Genomic DNA, 22,745 nt, shown 5'->3' with positions numbered 1-22,745 from the left:
TCTATATTTGAGATCATGCTTTTTTTGTAGGGTCTTTGGGGGATTATCTTTGAGACCAGGCTTTTCTGAGATATTTCAAGGTGTTCTTGTTGAGCTTAAAAAAAGCTACCGCGGCATGCATGCGTCAAATGAGAAGTGTCAATACAATACTTATGTGTACCTAGAAAGAGTTATATTCTTTACACTTTGAAACCCTGCTGCACTTTCACGGCACAACAGAAACGCCAGAAACAAATCATTAGGAAGCCAATTTAGTTACAAAGATTATCTCTCTCTCTCCCTCACTCCCTCTCTCACACCACTACCACCACCACCGGAAAACAGCAGCTAAATATAACCTAAAGAAGCAACAAGAATCAATCTCGATGGCTCTATGCCTCGCTGCCAATACCAATACCGCAACCATGCAGCGATCATCAAAAGGACTCCGGGATCTTTTGTCCCATCTTCTCCCTGTCAATACTCGCGGTGGGGAAAAGACAGTGGGGCCACCCTGTAACCAAGTACAAGAGACAGTGTTTGGGATCCATGGAGCAAAACAACGGCGGGGTATTGTGAAAGAGGAGTTCAGTCAGTCAATATAAGTGGCGTCGCTCAAGGTCTAAAAGCAGGAGGATTAACACCCGCCACCAAAGAGTTAAGCCGCTAACAGACCATAGCGGTACAGAAACTGAACTTGAAACGCTCCATTGGTCGTATTCTCTTACCTGTATCACGAATGGTTTAATAAAAGCTAAGCGAACAGGGAGCAAATAAAACAGCGAAGCATAAAATGGGGACAAATGGTTTTCGTGCGGTCTTACTTCTTGTGAAATGACAGAAACCAAAAAAGATCACGCCATTCTTCTTAGAACGTAGACGTTGGATGATAATAGGAAGAAGGATGGTTTACGCAAACATTGACATTTTAAGTATTTTCTGAAGGAACTGAACCCAGAATCACACAAACTGTACAATTCTAGAATACAAATACAAGAATAGTGGAACAATTAATCATTGGGGGAAGGAAATATAACCCTGGGATATCGATCGGTCAATCCTGGAAGCGGTAGGGGGGAGGGGGGCGAGAGAGAGTTATAAACCTGACCACAAAATATGTCTTTTGAATAAAATAAACACTGCAACAGCTGAATCAAGGATCACTTCAAATATGCCCGCCGTGCTAAGTTCAGTGAAGATTAGGTGCTTTCCTGTAAGCGGGATGGATAAACATCAGCCTGACTCAGAGCTTGCGTCTTTCGAAAGAGCATAACCCGGTTATGCAAAAGTTATACCATAACGGGGTAACGTACGATGAATGTGAGACAGCCACACAACACTTGCAAAGAAATAATTCTCCGGGAACAAGAGACCCCAACGACTGGCACACTGATCACGCCGTAATAACTCCCTTCCTTGGTGAAGCCAGATTACCTAGGAATAGTGTGAACTCGACACCGCCCTTTGTCTGTGACACAATTGTTACATTATAGGCGTGGAAAGCATTCAGAAAATTATGATCACGTCATGGACTGCTGACTGCAGAAAGACAGGGGGTAAACGAAGTGTTGGTAAACTTACTTTGTCACACGAATTTGTATCACGAACAATATAAGCCAGGGACGCACAACGTATGAAAGACACACACACACACACACACACACACAGTACTGTCTGATGTCCGATCTTGTTCTATCTTGACGTGTGCGCGTGTGTGAGTGAGTCAGTGTGTGTGTGTGTGTGTGTGTGTGTGTGTGTGTGTGTGTGTGTGTGTGTGTGTGTGTGTGTGTATGTGTCTGTGCGCACGTGCATCCGTGCGTGATAAAGGAATGTTTCTATTAGTATTACGGGAATAATAAATCACAATACAGACAACATCAGTACGAATAAGAACCCACTGATCCGTTTTGAATAGGTTTAAATCTGACACCGTGTCTGGAGGAACTGAGTCATAGAAACCGATAATCACACAACCTCTGTTTACTCCAAACACAAGTAAACAAGCACGTCGGGGTAGGGGCGGTGCAGAAATGTACCAAAACCTGATAGAATTGCGTCTTTTAGAACAGATGAAGTTGGTAGAACATTAACAGTTATGGCATAACATTAACACAGAGTGGTTCTGTCAGACCATAGATATCCCTCAGACTGACAATATGAAATATAAGTAACGGTTAAAAATTCCTTCTTCGCAGAATAAAACTCGCCAATTTCCGCTTTCTATGCATACAAAATAAAATAGCTAACACAAAAAAGATCGTCATAACCTTAAATGGTCTTGAACAAGCAACAGTTCTAAAGCTTTTGGAACACTGCAAATGTCACTCAATAAGTGATCACCTCGTGCATTTTCGAGACCGGTATTACTTTTTGAATTCAGACTCCTGGAAACACAACCCAACGTATGCATTGATAACGTCACATCTGTCCAAAAAAACAACCCTGCCACAAACATACACACACAAATCTGACCGGTTGCTGACTGGGTATTTGACATACTAGTTCCCTTTTGTGTCGATCACATATATCGCAAATAACGACTTACTGCGTCCTCAGTAATGGTCAACGACTCGACTCCACTCTCTCCATGCAGACACACATCTCCTTCATCATCAAGACCTGCTTTTTCCACCTACGACGCATCGCCTCCATCCGTCGCTACCTCACCCACGACGCCAGTGTCAAGCCGGTTGTCTCCCTCATCTTCAGTCGTCTGGACTACTGCAACTCCCTTCTGGCTGGCCTCCCCGCCTCATCCATTCATGGCCTACAACGAGTCCAGAACGCTGCTGCCAGGCTGACGTTGAGGAAGACGAAGCTAGACCACATCACCCCCCTACTTCGCTCCTTGCACTGGCTCCCTGTCAACACCCGAATCTCATACAAACTGTCCACTCTGGTCTACAAGTGTCTCAACGACTCTGCTCCCGAGTACCTTCAATCCTCCCTGGACCTGTACACCCAGCCCTCCGACCGTCCCCTTCGTTCTGCTGCTGACCCACTCCGCCTTCACATCCCTCGCTCGAAACTCGCATCTGCTGGTCAGCGTGCATTTCCCTCCGCGGGCCCCTCCGTCTGTAACTCCCTATCGCTTGAGCTTCGCCAGAGCCCCTCTCTTGACGCGTTCAAGAGTAGGTTGAAGACTCAGTTCTTCCCGTAGCTGGCTGCGACTTTCATGTTCGACGTGATGTGTTGTGTCCCAAAAGACATTCTTGTGCTGTGCTCTGTGAGAGGTGTTTTCTTTGTGCTTAATATTATTTTGTTTGGACCTAGCTATTGATGTGTACATTGTTGTTAAACAGTTGTTTGTTGTATGTGTATCAGGGTTTGCTAGTGTGTGATAGGGTTCGTGTCCGTCTGTAGATGTTAGTTTCTTTGTTAGTCCTATGTTGACAACTCTTTGACAAGCGCTTAGAACTGTACCCACAGAATACGCGCTATATAAGCTTCCTATTGATTGATTGATTGATAAATATAATACTCTGAAACTGACGTATTCTGCCTAGAGGACGATAGAACACTTGGTCCTTAGTTCAAAGTATGCTTTGGACCACATGTCCAGGCTAAAATAAAAGGGTGTTAAAAAGGGGGGGGGGGGGGGGGGGCAGAATAAAGAATGGTTCGTCCAGAAGACATCAAACATGGTCCGGATCAGAACAATGCGTCAGATAAAACAAATTTAAGAAGAAGTATGCGTCAAAGACAGAGCCCTTAAAACAACACTGGTTCTGACAGTAATTCTAAAGATAACTCTGTTGGTGCTTTTTATATTTAGTCAAGTTTTGACTAAATATTTTAACGTAGAGGGGGGAATCGAGACGAGGGTCGTGGTGTATGTGCGTGTGTGTGTCTGTGTGTGTGTGTGTGTGTGTGTGTGTGTGTGTGTGTGTGTAGAGCGATTCAGACTAAACTACTGGACCGATCTTTATGAAATTTGACATAAGAGTTCCTGGGTATGAAATCCCCGAACGTTTTTTTCATTTTTTTGATAAATGTCTTTGATGACGTCATATCCGGCTTTTCGTGAAAGTTGAGGCGGCACTGTCACGCCCTCATTTTTCAACCAAATTGGTTGAAATTTTGGTCAAGTAATCTTCGACGAAGCCCGGACTTCGGTATTGCATTTCAGCTTGGTGGTTTAAAAATTAATTAATGACTTTGGTCATTAAAAATCTGAAAATTGTAAAAAAAAATAAAAATTTATAAAACGATCCAAATTTACGTTCATCTTATTCTCCATCATTTTCTGATTCCAAAAACATATAAATATGTTATATTTGGATTAAAAACAAGCTCTGAAAATTAAATATATAAAAATTATTATCAAAATTAAATTGTCGAAATCAATTTAAAAACACTATCATCTTATTCCTTGTCGGTTCCTGATTCCAAAAACATATAGATATGATATGTTTGGATTAAAAACACGCTCAGAAAGTTAAAACAAAGAGAGGTACAGAAAAGCGTGCTATCCTTCTCAGCGCAACTACTACCCCGCTCTTCTTGTCAATTTCACTGCCTTTGCCTTGAGCGGTGGACTGACGATGCTACGAGTATACGGTCTTGCTGAAAAATGGCATTGCGTTCAGTTTCATTCTGTGAGTTCGACAGCTACTTGACTAAATGTTGTATTTTCGCCTTACGCGACTTGTTTTTCTCTCGGCGGGGCTAGGTACACCATAGACATGCAAGAGTTCGGAACAATATGCTAGCACTGCTAAACTGTATGGGGTCATCACCTCCCTCAAAGCGCAAAGAACACATTGTAATCCAAACTGAAGAGCTAAGCAATAAATCCAAGACACAGTGAAGTGAAAACTGCAATTAAACACCCAGTACTCTCGCTCACCCCTCCCCCTTTCCCTCTAACTGCACCAGACACCCATTTCTCACCACCCTCCCCTCCCCAACCGGAATGCTGATAAACTGTAAAAGACACCCCTTCCTCACCACCCCCACTCATTCCCATCTCGTCTGGATGCAAAGTATTCTTGGTGAACCGCCGTACTGCAATGTTCACAAACACTCTCAATTTATTATAATTAGATGCAAAACGCATCGTAAAGTTTAACTAAGTCAAAAAAAATACCACCTTAGTCTAGCACATGTATTCAAGCGGGTGCGACATGCACACCAGGCTGGTTGTTAAGACAATGTAATATACACCTGCCTTTCAAAAGCCGTGTGCTCAATGGTGCTTGTTCAATCGAAGCTTGCTTAACATATTGTAAAGATCTGCCTACAAGTATCCTGTGCAATGGATCATAATAGCAAATGATATTCAATGCCGCATAACTATGCATAATTTACCACGATCCTTTTATTGACATGTCCTCAGAGAAAAGAGAACACTGTGTCGGGGATGTCGTAAGCCGTCAGCAAAACGTCCAAACTTCTTTCAAATCGCCGAAAACAGTGCCGTCATTTCGGCAGATTTGCCGAACTTCTTCACGTTAGGGGTAAAGAATTGCCTTAAAGTTCAGAAAATTGACGGCACATGAATGTGAAAAAAATCCAAATCCTAACATCTCTGGTCTGACTGTGCATTTTAGCACGATGAGAAAGTACAGACGGAGACAAAAAAACTCGCCCGCTTGCATAAGAAACAAGAGGCGAAGCCATCAAGGCTCACGTAAGAAATCGACAAACAGTAACACAAACTCAATCACTCCGTCACACATACACACACACACACAAACCCTGCACACACACACACACACACACACACACACACACACACACACACACACACACACACACACACACACACACACACACACACAGAGAAAGAGCATAGGTGAAACTGTGCAAGAAAGCGAGACACTAGATCTAGATCTGTCTGTCTGCATGTAGCCTACTTACAGGGACACGACTGCCAACTAGTCTCGGCCCGCTCAAAATAATAATGACCGAGACTTTCAGTACTTCCTTCGCGTGACGTCTAACCCTCTTACGTCATAATGTGACGTCAATGTAATGTGACGTCTTCAAATGTTAGAGTTTCTACCACAGACATACACACGCACGCACATACGCACGCACGCACAGACAGACAAAGTTACGATCGCATAGGCTACACTTACGTGAGCCAAAAACTACATATTAAATCAGTTTTGTTTGTAATACTTGCCGCTGACCACAGCAAGCTATTTTGAGGTCAGTGCAGGCCTGAGTGCATGATCAATGAGAACAATGAACACACAAAGAAGGTCGAGGACCCAAATCGATTCTGTGCGTGAAAACAATTGCTCCAAAAACATAGTGGGCACAGGAAAATGGAAGGAAGTATATTCACAATATGTGCTGTTAGCAGTACGCTGACAACGCTACCGTATCTCATAACGATCCTGTAAAACGGAGAACATAAATTATCCAGACAATAAAGTTGTACCTGGACCATAAAGCTCTTCTGCAAGATATGCCGGTACGTCGGTCGGAAATACTAAACTGCATGCCGTTATCATTCTGTTCTCATACCACAGACTCGTGAAGAAACAGCAAAATAATTAGCATTCACTGCAGACGGCGCAGATACATGTTCTTCCCATGCTCACAGTCTTGTAAATGACCGTAGAAACGTCCTGGCAGTTGGTTTTTAACGTCTCCTCAATCTATTTGTTTTATAAGGGATAAGACCATCCAATGATCCATCCAACTGGAAACACACACACACCAAAATTGGCTAAAAAAAATCGTCAGTCTTGATACTTATTGTGAAGAATTGATTTTTTGTTGTTTTTTCTTCCGACTGAAGTAGTTTTGTTACTGAAAGAAGAGTTGAAATGCGAAATTAACTCAGCAAAAAGTACCCACTCTGCACAGGAAACAGCCATGCTGTTGACATTTGGTAAATGTCCAAGTGGAAGAATGCTCTTATCCCACGTAAAAGCCTGGACACATCTGTCGTTGTTTACATGATCTTTTGCACGGGGATGGGGTATCTTGTAATGCGTACTTATAAAATATCGTATGAAACAGGATCCGCTTTAAAACTGTAGATCATAGACTCAGGGGTATCTGGGACACTGGAATTTAAGGATTGTTCTAAGGAAATTCCGATGACATGATCAGGATCTGACAAGAACAAAAAATGCCCATAAAAACTGTAAGTTGAATTACTGTGTTTTGTTCCATCTTTTAAAACACGGATGTTTTACCAAAAGATAGATAAGCAAGCAATTAAACTGTCAGATGGCGAACCTGAGCAATATCAACAGTTATACAAAAAATTCAAAAAATTAAATGCGCGTGACTAGTCTATAGTGTGGCTGGCCGAATGACAACATAGAAAAACAGTATAACACTCAACATTTTACATTGAAAAAGTTCCAAAAAAGAAATGGGTGATCAGTGCCTGTTCTGTTGTTTGACAATAGCAACTGAACGAGTCCTTTTCAAGTCACAATAAATAAACAGTGTTTCCGGGGCAGCGTCATTTCCGAAATAGATAAAATGTCCCCCTTTGGCTTTTGCCACTTCTACTAAACCTCGGTTTCTCTGGTACACCTTTGTCTTGTTATGTGACTCAACTTGAACTGCGTCGGAGCTTTCGGCAGTAACGGTGCTGGAAACTTAAGTTTTGCCAAGAGACCGCGATTCTGAGCTTAGTAATTTATCAACTTTTGCGGCCCCGATCTCCAAAACTGTTAGGTTTTGACGGAAAAAAGGGTGAAAATCACGACAATGACGGTGAGTCACTGACTAGGTAACAAGACTGACAAAATACTGCGTAACCCCCCTTTTAAGACCTCCTCACCTTTAAAGACCTTGTTTCCTTTGATGTTCTGTTTATAACCTCTTGAACATGACCCCGATCGTACCCCCCGCGGGTTAGGGGGAAGAATTTACCCGATGCTCCCCAGCATGTCGTAAGAGGCGACTAACGGATTCTGTTTCTCCTTTTACCCTTGTTAAGTGTTTCTTGTATAGAATATAGTCAATTTTTGTAAAGATTTTAATCAAGCAGTATGTAAGAAATGTTAAGTCCTTTGTACTGGAAACTTGCATTCTCCCAGTAAGGAAATACATTGTACTACGTTGCAAGCCCCTGGAGCAAATTTTTGATTAGTGCTTTTGTCAGTGCACAAGAAACAATTGACAAGTGGCTCTATCCCATCTCCCCCCTTTCCACGTCGCGATATAACCTTCGTGGTTGAAAACGACGTTAAACACCAAATAAAGAAAGAAAAGAATGACCCCCATCGTAAGACTCTCGTCTCTTTAAGACATGATGTTCTCCGATTTTTGGAGGTCTAATAAGTGGTACCACTGAGGTTGCAACAACATCAGATCTTTGGTGAAACCAACACTTGACACAGACGTGCTAACCCCACGAACTCACAACGCACCAGAAGTTTAAAAGTGTGACTAACGAGCAACCACACGTCCCACTCAAGGGGGAAAATATCTCTCAGAGATCGCTGGGTAAAAAAAGAGAAAGGGGACGTGGTGATCCCCAAGAGAACAATCGGTATAAAAGAGGAAGGGGACGTGATAATCCCCCAGAGAGCGATTGATATAAAAAAAGACACACAAAGGGGGACGTGCTAATCCCTCAGAGAACAATGGGTAAAGAAGGTAAAAAGGAGAAAGGGGACGTGATAATCCCTCAGACAACAATGGGTAAAAAGGAGAAAGGGGACGTGATAACCCCCCAGAGAACAAAGGGTAAAAAGGAGAAAGGGGACGTGATAACCCCCCAGAGAACAAAAGGTAAAAAGGAGAAAGAGGACGTGATAACCCCCCAGAGAACAAAAGGTAAAAAGGAGAAAGGGGACGTGATAACCCCCCAGAGAACAAAAGGTAAAAAGGAGAAAGAGGACGTGATAACCCCCCAGAGAACAAAAGGTAAAAAGGAGAAAGAGGACGTGATAACCCCTCAGAGAACAAAAGGTAAAAAGGAGAAAGAGGACGTGATAACCCCCCAGAGAACAAAAGGTAAAAAGGAGAAAGAGGACGTGATAACCTCCCAGAGAACAAAAGGTAAAAAGGAGAAAGGGGACGTGATAACCCCCCAGAGAACAAAAGGTAAAAAGGAGAAAGAGGACGTGATAACCCCCCAGAGAACAAAAGGTAAAAAGGAGAAAGGGGACGTGATAACCCCCCAGAGAACAAAGGGTAAAAAGGAGAAAGAGGACGTGATAACCCCCCCAGAGAACAAAAGGTAAAAAGGAGAAAGAGGACGTGATAACCCCCCAGAGAACAAAAGGTAACAAGAAGAGCAAACGCTCGATCGAGTCACTTTCGCAGTTCTGAATATTATATGAGGCATCAGATGGACAGGAAGAAATTGCTATTCACAACACAATGAGTCACGTTCACATAAAATTTGAGCCCGGTCACTTTTATAGTTTCCGAGAAAAGCCCAACGTTAAGTTGTGTGTTGCCGAACAGAAAAGGCTAGTTATCTCCCTTGTTTTTCTGATAACGTTCGTAAAAGGCTACAGATGTAAATACTTTGATGTAAAGAATAATCCTACAAAGTTTCAATCACATCCGATGAACTTTGTCAAAGATATAAAATGTCTAATTTTTCCTTTGACGCTGACCTGTGACCTTGAAAAAGGTCAAAGGTCAACGAAACCATCGTTAAAGTGTAGAGGTCATTGGAGGTCACGACTAAACAAAATATGAGCCCGATCGCTTTGATAGTTTCCGAGAAAAGTCCAACGTTAAGGTGGTGTCTACGGACGGCCGGCCGGACGGCCGGCCGGATGGCCGGCCGGACAGACTAACACTGACCGATTACATAGAGTCACTTTTTCTCAAGTGACTCAAAAAGGAGAAAGGGGACGTGATAACCCCCCAGAGAACAAAAGGTAACAAGAAGGGCAAAGCCCATACGACTCACATGCTTGACCTTGACCTTTACATGACCTTGACCTTCAGGGTCAAGGTCAAATAACTAAACCTAGCAATGACATACACTAAGAACTGCTTTACACCTTTTTCCTACCAAAATACATGTGACCTTGATCCAAGGTCATCCAAGGTCATGCAACACAAAGCTGTTAATTCAAGACCTAGGAAGTACAATGGTGCTTATTGGCTCTTTCTACCATGAGATATGGTCACTTTTAGTGGTTCACTACCTTATTTTGGTCACATTTCATAAGGGTCAAAGTGACCTTGACCTTGATCATATGTGACCAAATGTGTCTCATGATGAAAGCATAACATGTGCCCCACATAATTTTTAACTTTGAAACAGTTATCTTCCATAGTTCAGGGTCAAGGTCACTTCAAAATATGTATACAATCCAACTTTGAAGAGCTCCTGTGACCTTGACCTTGAAGCAAGGTAAACCAAACTGGTATCAAAAGATGGGGCTTACTTTGCCCTATATATCATATATAGGTGAGGTATTGAATCTCAAAAACTTCAGAGAAAATGGGAAAAATGTGAAAAATAGCTGTTTTTTAGGCAACATTTATGGCCCCTGCGACCTTGACTTTGAAGCAAGGTCAAGATGCTATGTATGTTTTTGGGGGCCTTGTCATCATACACCATCTTGCCAAATTTGGTACTGATAGACTGAATAGTGTCCAAGAAATATCCAACGTTAAAGTTTTCCGGACGTCCGGACGGACGGACGACTCGGGTGAGTACATAGACTCACTTTTGCTTCGCATGTGAGTCAAAAAGGAGAAAGGGGACGTGATAACCCCCCAGAGAACAAAAGGTAAAAAGGAGAAAGGGGACGTGATAACCCCCCAGAGATCAAAAGGTAAAAAGGAGAAAGGGGACGTGATAACCCCCCAGAGAACAAAAGGTAACAAGAGGCGAAGCCTTCAAGGCTCACGTAAGAAATCGACAAACAGTAACACAAACTCAATCACTCCGTCACACATACACACACACACACACACACACACACACACACACACACACACACACACACACACACACACACACACAGTAAGCATAGGTGAAACTGTGCAAGAAAGCGAGACCCTCGATCTGCCAAGTAGTCTCGGCCCGCTCACAATAACAATGACCGAGACTTTCAGTAACTCCTTTCTCCTTTGCGTGACGTCTAACCCTCTTACGTCATAATGTGACGTCTTCAAATAGTTTCTATCACACACGTCAAACACTTTTGACCGAGACGTAATCTTTATGCGAGCTTTATCCATAGACTCGGAAATGTTAAAGTTTCTATCACACACACACGCACGCACGCACAGACAGACAAAGTTTATCATCGCATAGGCTACACTTACGTGAGCCAAAAAGGAGAAAGGGGAGTGAAAATCCCTCAGAGAACAATGGGTAAAAAGGAGAAAGGGGACGTGATAATACCTCAGACAACAATGGGTAAAAAGGAGAAAGGGGAAGTGAAAATCTCGCAGAGAACCCTGGGTATAAAGGAGAAAGGGGAAGTAAAAATCTCTCAGAGCTAGAATACTGAGTAGATAGAATGGGAAAATGAAAACATTTCAGAGAACATTTTGTAAAAAGAAAAGGGAATTGATAATCTTTCAAAGAACATTGGTTGTGGAGAACGGGGATGTGAAAATCTCTGAGAGAACATTGGGTAAAGAGAAAGTGAACATCTCTGAGAAAACATTAGGCCAAAAAAAAAAATAGGTCTGTTTACGGTAACATAGGCCAAAAAAATAGGGTCGGTAGGTCGGGATTTTTTTTTTTTTTTTTTCCAAAAAACCATATTTTTACGTTATTTTGCCCAAAAAACAAGATTTTTTTTCTTTTTTTTTCCCCCCCAAATGCCAAAAAAAAAGTCTAGGGTCGCGCGAAAAAACTAGGGTCGGTCGGGTTACCGTAAACAGACTTTTTTTTTGGCCTTAGGTAAGAAAAATGGGGAAAACACAAGTTAGAAATAGAATGCAATTGTTACATAATTTTAGTCTTGATCGGTTTATGCACGTTTTACACTCCTACAAAGTAAGAGTGATTATAGAGTGAATGATGTTGATACATGTATCATTGTATGTTAAAGAACGCAAGACATGTGTTGACAAGTACTTATGATCTTGCAGTCAATGTAAAGAGTATTTTTTGTTATCTCAAGCACACATCAGTAACACTTGGATGATATCCAAAACATATCTTTAATATTCCACATTAAAATCTAACAAAAAACAATTACATCCAATAATTACACCAAACAAAGCTTACTTGGTGTTTCAGGGTTGTGGATCATCGTCATACTTCCTTGCATTTTGATAATCGATGTTGCCTTTCGATCCATTTCCCTGAAAAAAGACACTGGTAAAGTAACCAAGGAACAGGTTGTATTGTGTACAAGTTTACAACACCATCTGCTTAGAATAGATTGGGGGGGGGGGGGGGGGGGGGGAGTTGGAGACATTCTATGCTCAGGGCTTGACTAGAATGTTGCAGCTTTCTGTTACCTCTGGACTTAATGGACAACTCAGCGTATTATAAGCCATCTAATTTTTAACCAATGGCAATGCTCATCTCACTAACCCCACACCACATTTGCTCATTTTTGCTATACAACTCATATTTTAATAATTAGGAGCTGTTCTGCCTCTCTTCTTCAGCTATTCTCCTTCTTCCTCTTCCTTTCCAGACCCCCACACCTCCCCCATCTTTCCCGCTAGAACAGACTTGATATGAGTCTTCCAATCTTCCAATGAAATCATGCATTAATATAGCTTGCAGATATTGTGCCAAGCTACATTCCTTCCTTTCTTTCAAGAAATATATTCTGCTTTGTGAAGAAAATGTTGTCATTAATTCCCAGCCTACCTTTGCTTCACTGCCCCCAAGTCAACAATAGTGTAAAGAATGTATGTGCATGAATTAAAAGAACAGAGGGATTGAGTTTAAATTTAAAATCTGAACATTAACTTTAGTATGTATTAAGTGGGGTAGTTTCAAACATGACCTAAGCTCCTGTCACAAGCATAAAGTCTCTTAATCTGCATAATATTATTTTTTGATACAGACACAGCCTACTGAAACAAGAGAAACAAGATCGTTCCATTATGACCAACACATAGGATTTAGAAACCATTCAATGATACTGATAAGCTACAGGAATAAAATAAACTGTAATCTAAAGGGACAGAGGTTTTAACTGCTTGTGAGTCGGGACTGTAAGATCAAACTAATCCTAAAAATGTATTGGCTAGAAGCTTGTATTTTTAATAACGTTTCTGAGTGAAAAGAAATACAAAAACATACCTTTGGTTGAAAGGGCGGACCCGCACGGCCACTTTCACCCTGGACACACAAAAAAGACAAATTAAAGCGGAGCATGCTAAGGCACATGGCTAAGGCACATGTATAAAAAGCAAACATTGTAAATAACCAGAAATTTCACATTGATATTAAAGCCATATATGTACTCGATGACTATACACGCTAATTGCTTTACCAACAGCTGGAGACAGACTAAATTAAGTTCCCTGCAAAATATTGTGGTCTAGGACCCCTTAAATGTTGAGATATTTGAATTTTCATTTTGATCTGGATCGTCCTATTTATAGATTTGGCAACACATGTAACGTTGATGCAAGGGAGAGAACACCGCGGCTTTGTTGACATCCTCACTTTTTCAGAGGCTAGAACAAGCTGTAATGCATGTATTATGGTCCGCGCATGGTGACGTATCGTCATTATATGGTCTTATGGTGCGTTTGACATCAATTGTGGGCAAACTACACTTTGTAAACACGGGAGCGCGTACATATGCCTTTAACTAATTAAGATTAATAGGAGTTTATACTGTAGTTCCATTGAATATGAAAGCAACACTTACACACACACACACACACACCATTCCACACAATACATGTGCTATGCCCCCCCCCTCCCCCTTACCAACCCAAACAGTCACTTTATGATAATTTTAGTTCTAATTTCTGTTACTAGATTCCTCACATTTTACCTGGTAATTATCTATTCTAATTTGAAGGACATAGAGAAACCAACAGGATTTATTCATTTTCTCTACATCAGACAGAGCCTACAGGTTTTTTTCCGAGCATACATATGCCATGTGCCCCAAGAAAGCAATTTGGATGTCATTAAATCTTCATTGATCGACGTTTCCGATCCTAAACTGGCCCAAGAGTTAATAAAACACAGATTCTTGAATTATTGATAGGGCCAATTACTTTTGTGCCATGCACTGATGCAAGTGCCAGAGCTTACATTTTTCAAATAAATTATTCATTTTCTCTTTAAATGTGGGAAAGATTGGCACTGTGAAGAAAAAATAAAGATAGTTACAATTAATACCCCATTATTCACCCCCCCCCCCCCCCCCCCAACGTGTTTTCTGTGAAATCTGAGAAATCCTGCCAAATATTATTGGCAAACGAAGATACAAATATATCGACTATCATTTCCTAACGCACAAAAACATCATGAAACATGACAGCTATTTTAATTGTATACAACTATCAGAATCAGTCAGTGTGACAAGGGCTGCCACTGTCCGTTTCTGTGTATGTTTTTTCTCTCTTCTTCTTCATAAGAGTGGCATTACTTCCAGACTGACCAATGCAACATCGCTTGCTTGTGAAATTGTCAGGGAACAATCGGTAAGTTTCCTTGCTCATCTTTCCATCCCACAGCTATAAATGCATCATCAAAGATACTTACGATTCGCCTGACATGTTGACTGGTCTTCTCGATCACTTCCTCATACAAAATCCAACCCCTTTGGCCCCGAACACTTTCACAGTTAACCTCCCCGTCCGAGGCACGGAATGTCGTCTGCGACAAAACCTTGATGGCAGCAAGCCGAGCGCACTTCGCCGCGAGAATACAACACGAGGCAGAGCCTATGGTCCGTTTCGGAACTGAACGCGTCCTTGGGTACACATTACCTGAGCCCCCCTCCACGACGAAATTTACAGTAGGCCTACTCTTACACCTCTTTACAAGCCAGCATAAATCGGGTGGCTTCCCCTCTTCAAGTGTTCTCTTCCCGAGACAATAAACGTTACTTCTGAAGAATGTGAGGGCTGTCCTTTTGCTGTAAATGGGGAGGCAGAATTAAGTGGGGATCTAAACTTCACTGTTTATTTTCTTGTGATCCCGTTCCACCAGTAGTAACTTGACTTTTAACGCGTCTTTGGTCAATGTCAAAGACAAGAACAAGCCCCGGCTACAATTACAGGTGCTGAAAGCTATGCAATCTATCTGTTCTCCCCCGCTGATTTCGCGAAGATTGTGCGATTGTCGCCTTTCTGTGAAACTGATTTTGCATTGGTTGCTATTGCGATGACGCGCAGTCAACAACATGGAAGCGTTAGCAACCGGGGCTCTCGTGTCAGCATCGGCAGATTTTCAGTCAATAGCCTTTTTGCACCTTGTTTGTGTTCGTGTGACGTTCGAGAAATTTGAGATTGCTGTGTAAACACACTGGTTTGCACGTTTTTAGATGTGTCAGTAGGACTTACGAATCGAATGTAAGCGATAAGAACTGTCGGCCCTTATTAGCCAACCATCTGAAAGCGCACTCAGTGACAACTTCATCGGGGCATCGATAACCACAGGCACATTGCTGTTCAAATAAAATTTTCCAGGGAAAGAAATGAGCAACATTCATTTTATCTCTTCCAAAAACGGCGCAAGAATCATGCAGATTTTCCTTGCCGAGCTTTATATTGCGAACGGCTGGGCGGCGGCATTATGACAATTACAAGTTTTATCAACAAGCCGCGAAAAACAGATTTTGCGCTTTTATTGGAAAGCCAGCATTATCTGCGGAAGGAAGTTACCCTGCCCGAATGCAAATCATGTCCACAGCAAAGTTACGAAGCATTTTTACTGCGGCCATAAATGCATATTATGTCAGTTTTGCGGCTTTTTGGGCGGGTTTGTTTTTTCTTTCACTTTTTATTTTTAATTTTTTTAAATTTTAGAAATGATCATTATCATGCCTCAAGCAAGTGCTCTCTCTCTCTCTCTCTCTCTCTCTCTCTCTCTCTCTCTCTCTCTCAAATGATTCTCTCTCTCTCTCTCTCTCTCTCTCAAATGATTTGTCAGATTGACCAAGACAGGATTTGTTTTCGTTGAGAGCTGAGGATATCATTGTCAAACTAATCTAACCGGTATGCAGCTCCTTACGATACTAATAATCCCCGTATACACACACACACACACAAACACACCCACACACTGCCACACTCACCCCCCATATACACACACATACAGACTGTGATGCACAGCATGCGACCAAGAAACACATTGGTCGCACACATTTTCTTATGCGCGCACATGACCTGCGTTTGAGTTTGCAACTTACTCAGTTACTGCATGTATTGGCGACGTTTTTACACCCCCGGTATAGGGGTGTGTATAGGATTCACTCGATACATGTGTTTATTTGTTTGTTTGGGTGTGTGTTTGTGTTCGCATATAGATCTCAAGAATGAACGGACCGATCGTCACCAAACTTGGTGAACAGGTTCTATACATTCCTGAGACGGTCCTTACAAAAATTGGGACCAGTCAAACACACGGTTAGGGAGTTATTGGTGGATTAAGATTCTACAAGGACTTATAGAGGCACATATTAATGGTCAAAGGGAAATAACCTTCTCAGTTGGTGGCAGTGAGAATGGTTATTTCCCTTTGACCAACGGGGGTGTTTTTCTTACCTCGGAGGAATTTCTTGTTTTTTAATGGCATACCTTTTAGTTTCGTTTCGACGAACCAGGGGCGCTTCAGTCCTAAAAATAGGAACAGCAAACACGTTGGGGTCACATGACACAAAATCATGTTGCGTTCTACACAAAGCCAACGTAGGCCTACACGTACAAATGCGCGAAAGCACATATAGGACCAAAGAGCCTTAAACTCACCAGGAATCTTTGCTACTAAGACTACAAACTTTTCAATTTCGCGATGGCTAGGTACGCGACTCCGTCATCTTCAAAGCAATCAAATCCTGACATTTCACCGGACGACCTTGGGAGTGACTGCGGTCAACCTAACAAACTGACTTGCGCTCTGTGTCTCGAAAGATTCCGTGTTCCCAAAATCCTGCCATGTTTCCACACATTCTGCCAACATTGCCTGGAAGACTTGGTGATTGAGGATGCGAAGACTTTCCTGTGTCCTAACTGTCGGAGGAACACTGTCGTACCTGCCAAGGGCGCTAAAGATTTCCAGGTATGGTTTAAAACTTTTGAACACACAGAGAGAGAGAGAGAGAGAGAGAGAGAGAGAGAGAGAGAGAGAGAGAGAGAGAGAGAGAGAGAGAGACAGACAGACAGACAGACAGACAGACAAACAGACAGACTGTTTGAGACTGAGTGACTGAGAGAGAGAGAGAGAGAGACGGAGAGAGAGAGAGACAGACAGACAGACAGACAGACAGCGGCAGACTGACTGTCTGAGACTGATCGAGTGACAGAGAGAGAGAGAGAGAGAGAGAGAGAGAGAGAGAGAGAGAGAGACAGACAGACAGACAGACAGACTGACTGACTGACTGTCTGAGACTGATCGAGTGACTGAGAGAGAGAGAGAGAGAGAGGGGTATGATCATTCCGGCTTCTTTCTCTGCACCCCCCAAAACGTTCACCAGATGAGAAAGTTGACTGATAAATGACCTTGCTAACTCGTTATCTTTTCGAAAAGATAATTTTGAAAGTATTTCGAACTTAAGGGCAGCTCACATAATTATGTAACTTCAGCAGGACCGACGACGCACTGCAGATTATCCCAGCCCGCTACACGTTGCATGAAAGGAAAACAGGCCAAGTACTCGTCATAATCCCTATCGCGGCATAAATAATATGCAGTGCGTCGTCTGTGCCGCTGAAACTGCGCAGGAGTATATTCTGCCCATAACGTATAGGCTACGCGAGTTCTTTGGAAAACCTAGTTTTGATTTCGATCGCTGACTCATCTCGGTGGTGAAAAGTCAAGACTATGTTTAAAGTCTTTTCACAAGCCAGTAAGCTGTACAGTTTATCTCAGAACGTACAACAGATATATATATAAAAAACGAAATAAAATAAATAAAAATCAGGACTGTCCACTGATAAATAGCCAATCAATACTTACTGTCTGAAGCACATAGCACGCGAATTGGCCTCTTCACTGACAGCGCAAATGAGTCGTTCAAAGCAACATGAAAACACCCAGTCAATCTGTCGGCCATAAACACTCTCTCATTCCTCTTTCAGTTCCCAGTCCAGCATACTCTTTCAGTCAAATATTGAGAGAGAGAAAGAGAGAGAGAGAGAGAGAGAGAGAGAGAGAGAGAGAGAGAGAGAGAGAGAGAGAGAGAGAGAGAGAGAGAGAGAGAGAGAGAGAGAGAGAGAGAAAATAACCCTAACCCGTTTTTATCGTTTCATCCATTGCACAATGTTCAACACCAGTGCTCAGACTATAATCTCCTTTCACCAGAAAGCCTTGCCGTTATGAACACAGTATAATTTTTGGGAGAAAAAAAGACTGAAGAGTCAATGGAAGAAAACATTGTTTAGCCAAACAACTTCTACGATTCTGTCTCTGTTACTATAAAGCTCCCTGTTTGACTTGGGTCATTCATGATAAATCAGCGCAGTTTACTCATTAATTATTTTTATTTTTTTTATTTTTTTATTTTATTTGTTTCATTACATATTTACTCACTGGAAAATGTGTATATTTCAACATTTAATTATTTCAAAACATGTTTTTCTTGTTTTGGATATTTCATATTGCATGCACGTATATTTATTTATTCATTTATTCATTCATCTCGCAGACCAACTTCTACATCGAAGATGACTTGGCGCAGGAAACCCCATTTGGCCAAAGGTGCGAAGCTGGCTGCGCCCAAGGGAATGCTCCGCAGCTCGCAGTGTCTCGTTGTCACTCGTGCGAAAAGTTCTACTGTCAAAAATGCATCACCGTGCACAACAGCATCCCTGATGTCAAAGCCAAACACCACTGGTGCTATCTCCGAAATGGCGGGCCTCTGAACGAGGAAGAAAGGAAAGTTTACTGCAAGAAACATCCGGACCAGACCCTGTGCTTCTGGTGTGTTCCATGCAAAACCAGCATCTGTGTCCACTGCAAGTTAACCTTACACGAATCCCACGCCAGTGAAGATCGAAAAGATGCAGAGAGACGAGCTAAAGTAGAACTAGGAGAAATTCGGGATTCTCTAACCCACTATGTGGATACTGCCAAGGCTGCATTGGCTACTGTGGAAAAGAACATCACTGAGATAGATAACGAGGCAGAGTCGAAGATGGATGAAATTGAGACAAGAGCTGAAAGGTTGGTGGAAATGGTGAAGGACTCTAGGCGCGACGAGTTGTCGAACATAGAATTTTTGAGGGATGACCTTACGGCCAACATGAAGGACAGAAAGAAAGCACTGAAGGGCAACCTTAAAGCAGCTCAGACTACGCTGGATCACACAGCCCGTGTCCTGGCTGGCAACAACAGCATCAAACGGGTAGCACAAATCAAGAGAAGGGCTCGTCGTTACTTAGAAGAAGACAGAGAAGACATTGAAGAGACCTGGATGCAAACACCCAGAGAATGGTTCCCAGTCAGGTTCAGCAGGAGTGCGGTCCCTCGCAGAACTGTGGTCAGCTACATCGGGTCGTGTCAGCCAGAGAGTCTACTGGTGGCTCGGTCTCGGAGCTCTTCAAGATCGCGGTCTCGTAGGTCTTCAAGATCGCGGTCTCGTAGGTCTTCAAGATCGCGGTCTCGTAGGTCTTCAAGATCGCGGTCTCGTAGGTCTTCAAGATCGCGGTCTCGTAGCTCTTCAAGATCGCGGTCTCGTAGGTCTTCAAGATAGCGGTCCAGTTCGATAGAATGAAAGTCTCGGTCTTCTTCGATCCCCTTCTTCGATTCTCTATATCCATAGCGTCTGTCCCGTAATTGCCACAAGATGTCCAATGGAACTTTTTTTTGGCAGCCTTTTTGCAACTCGCTGTTCGCGAAAGTATTATCAATCCTTGCCTTGAGAGAGAGAAGAAAGGAGAGAAAAACACAACAGAGGCAAATCCCTCCCCACGTGGGTCACGGTAATCACTGACTTGGTAAAGACTTCGTGTGAAATTAACCGATGAAAGGAACAAAAAGTACTTGATCCACACTGAATAAGTGGCGAATAACGATTTTAACAATCGATACGAAATTCGAAGTGTTCCGTATAAGCGACAACTCGGGCCTCCCCACAGACGTTTCGCCTGGAGAGTCCCAGGACCCCACACTTTTAAAGTGGAACTTCGGAGGGTACGAAGACCCAGGCCGAGGTTACTTTATATTCTTGCTTTCGGTATTCTTGCTTTCGGAAGGCACATTCCTTCGTCGAAACAAGATCCCTGGTGCGCTCATGTCAATATAATGGCGACTTTATATAGGAACTCCTCTGGACCCTTCACAAAAAGATACAGTACAGTGCAGATCTGGCAGAACTTGAATTAACAATTTCTGAAAACAGTACCGACCATACGGATGATAACGGATGTATAGTGTGTCCCGGGACCTCTTTTTTTCAGGGGTTTTAATTTTAGTGCGTCGCCGATACACCTCGGTGAATTTCGGCTTCTTGTGCGTACAGAACGAAGGGACGCACAGTTTGCCGAGCGACAATAGAAGTCCTTCTCTCCAGTGACGCTGACATTGCACAAACGCCAGCAAGTTTTTGACTTTAAATTTTGTTGTTGTTAGAAGTTTTTGAATTTCATTGTTTTATTATTATTTTTTTTATTATTACTACTTACAGCAGCTCCAGAAAAAAATGCTATCAATGATCAAAACACTTTTTTTTTACCAGCTGATCATGAGTTACAGTATATCATAATATACACTAAAATAAATCTGAAAGGATTCTAATTCTATTTCGGTAAGTCTAGTTTATGTGCATTTTGTCCACAGTGGATCGAATAAACTCGTATATATATATGCAAATATTATTTTAAAATATGTGTGTGTGTGTGTGTGTGTGTGTGTGTGTGTGTGTGTGTGTGTGTGTGTGTGTGTACCCCCGTTTCCACAGGTTTGGTTGCCTAAATCACCATAAGGCAACCATCCACACGTGGATGGGAACCTAAACTCTGGATGGCAACCTAATTGTGTGGATGGTCGCTTCATTTAACACCGTTAAATTGACTTTTTTGACGGAAAGAATGTCATAACAATGTTCAAAATGACATTCTTTCCGTCCTCTATAGGCGACGAAATAGGTCAAATTTTGTGCATTTTTTAGTGCAAAATTATTCGATGCCGGAGCGAGTACTGCACCCAGTGCTGTTGTAGTGCAAGTGCACTAGAAAGGCACTGCACCCAGTGCCGCCTCTTAGGTAACCATCCACACTTTAGGTGCGTGTGTGTGTGTGTGTGTGTGTGTGTGTGTGTGTGTGATCATCGTTTCGATAATAAGAAACGTGAGCAGATTAAGAATCGGCTTTTACTTTATGCATAGGAGTCCTGAAGCGCGTTGTTGGAAGCTGAGCATGTACTGTACAAAGAAACTTGATATACCAGCGGTAGAGGAAGGGAAGCAACTCTTCAAAATACTGTCCGGGTTAAGTATTACATGCGAGTTTCACTGTAGTTCAAGTCTTCTTTGAACCATGCAAGAACCTGGAGTTAAATTCGTCAGTTTACAACAAAGAAAAAAAATACAGATTGACATCTGGGACAAGTTTTAAATCGAAAGCCAACCTTCTCCCACACGGCCCTCTCTCCCCCAACATTGAGCATCAGAGCCGCCGCTATATTCAGTCGCGGAACAACAGTGACGACAACATTAACAACACCTTTTTTTAGTGACTCTCAAGTGATGGTGACCAGAATGTACATAATTATTCACGCCCTTTTGAGTGGTTTTGCGTGGCAGTGCAATCTGCACATGGCTCTTCACATGATGAACAATCTGAATGTTAAAATTACACAGTCAATGACGGATACATACAGACACTTAAATAAATCATCACTGCGGCCTTATCATATATAGAAATGCAGAACGAAGACAGATATAACGCTTCTTTCGAGGACTCATTGGTTACGAAGAAACCTCAGTAACATTCTATGTCTCTGTTGTGCCGCCTTAATTTGCAGCAGATAATTAAAAGCTCCATAGCCTACCTCCCGAGCACAAATCTTGCCGACCTGTTCATAATTACTTCCAGTACGACTATCAAGAATTTTTGTCCACAGTTTTAGAAACTATAACGGACATGAGTGGTGATACGCTAAAATTAACTCCGGTATGCCCTTATTCTAACGTTTCTATACTTCTCGACTTAGCTGTTTTCGCGCGATAGTGTTGATATCAGGAGATATTAATTAAGCCTCCTATTTTGCGTCATGTTGAACACTGGACGATGCATGCGTATGTTTGTGGTGTGCGCGCCTTGTACAGTGGTACCTGCGATGTGAGGCCCCTCCAAGGCGAAGGCCAGGACACCTTCCAAGAACGGACATTCTCTGTTGTCAGTCCTGCTGTCTAGCAGTATCTTGAACAAAATAGACCTGTGGTGAAGGTCTACCTGCCATGTATGGACACTTTTGGCTGGTCTCAAGGGTGTACTGTCATCGCATGTATTACTCTACGTGCATGCGTGTGTGTGGTGCATGATAGCATCATCAATCTGCGGACTGTTTTCTCATTGCACTTTTCTGATTAATCATTTGTTGTGTCACAAATCATCCATTTACTTTTCTTTCCCATAATAAAACCAAAGAGAGAGAGAGAGAGAGAGAGAGAGAGAGAGAGAGAGAGAGAGAGAGAGAGAGAGAGAGAGAGAGAGAGAGAGAGAGAGAGAGAGAGAGAGAGAGAGAGAGAGCTGAACTGAATTTAACA

General features: G+C 42.4%; 2 protein-coding genes across 7 annotated transcripts in view; one reads left to right on the top strand and one right to left on the bottom strand.

Moving 5' to 3' along the window:
- LOC138969484 (kinesin-like protein KIF28) overlaps positions 1-15,102 on the bottom strand; it is a 57,835-nt gene extending 42,733 nt beyond the window's left edge. For 4 of the 6 annotated variants that reach the window (XM_070342292.1, XM_070342284.1, XM_070342314.1 and 1 more), the window contains exons 1-3: positions 14,579-15,102; positions 13,154-13,192; positions 12,119-12,195 (exon numbers count right to left, since the gene is read on the bottom strand). In XM_070342292.1, the coding sequence (XP_070198393.1) occupies positions 12,119-12,195; positions 13,154-13,192; positions 14,579-14,592 (130 nt within the window). In that variant the 5' untranslated portion in view covers positions 14,593-15,102. The remainder of the gene's footprint in view (positions 1-12,118; positions 12,196-13,153; positions 13,193-14,578) is intronic. The other 2 variants (XM_070342307.1, XM_070342321.1) reach the window with 1 other exon arrangement.
- Positions 15,103-16,559: 1,457 nt separating this feature from the next.
- LOC138969270 (E3 ubiquitin-protein ligase TRIM56-like) lies at positions 16,560-20,853 on the top strand. Its single transcript, XM_070342022.1, has 2 exons — positions 16,560-17,098; positions 18,684-20,853. Exons 1-2 carry the CDS (start codon positions 16,832-16,834, stop codon positions 19,728-19,730), a joined length of 1,314 nt encoding a protein of 437 aa, XP_070198123.1. The 5' UTR covers positions 16,560-16,831; the 3' UTR covers positions 19,731-20,853.
- Positions 20,854-22,745: the final 1,892 nt, after the last annotated feature.

Source organism: Littorina saxatilis, linkage group LG1 (assembly GCF_037325665.1).
Source record: "Littorina saxatilis isolate snail1 linkage group LG1, US_GU_Lsax_2.0, whole genome shotgun sequence".
In the NCBI taxonomy this organism is placed as follows: Eukaryota; Metazoa; Mollusca; class Gastropoda; order Littorinimorpha; family Littorinidae; genus Littorina; species Littorina saxatilis.
The sequence above is the reverse complement of the archived record's forward strand: the minus strand, read 5'-3'. Positions and strand labels throughout refer to the sequence as shown.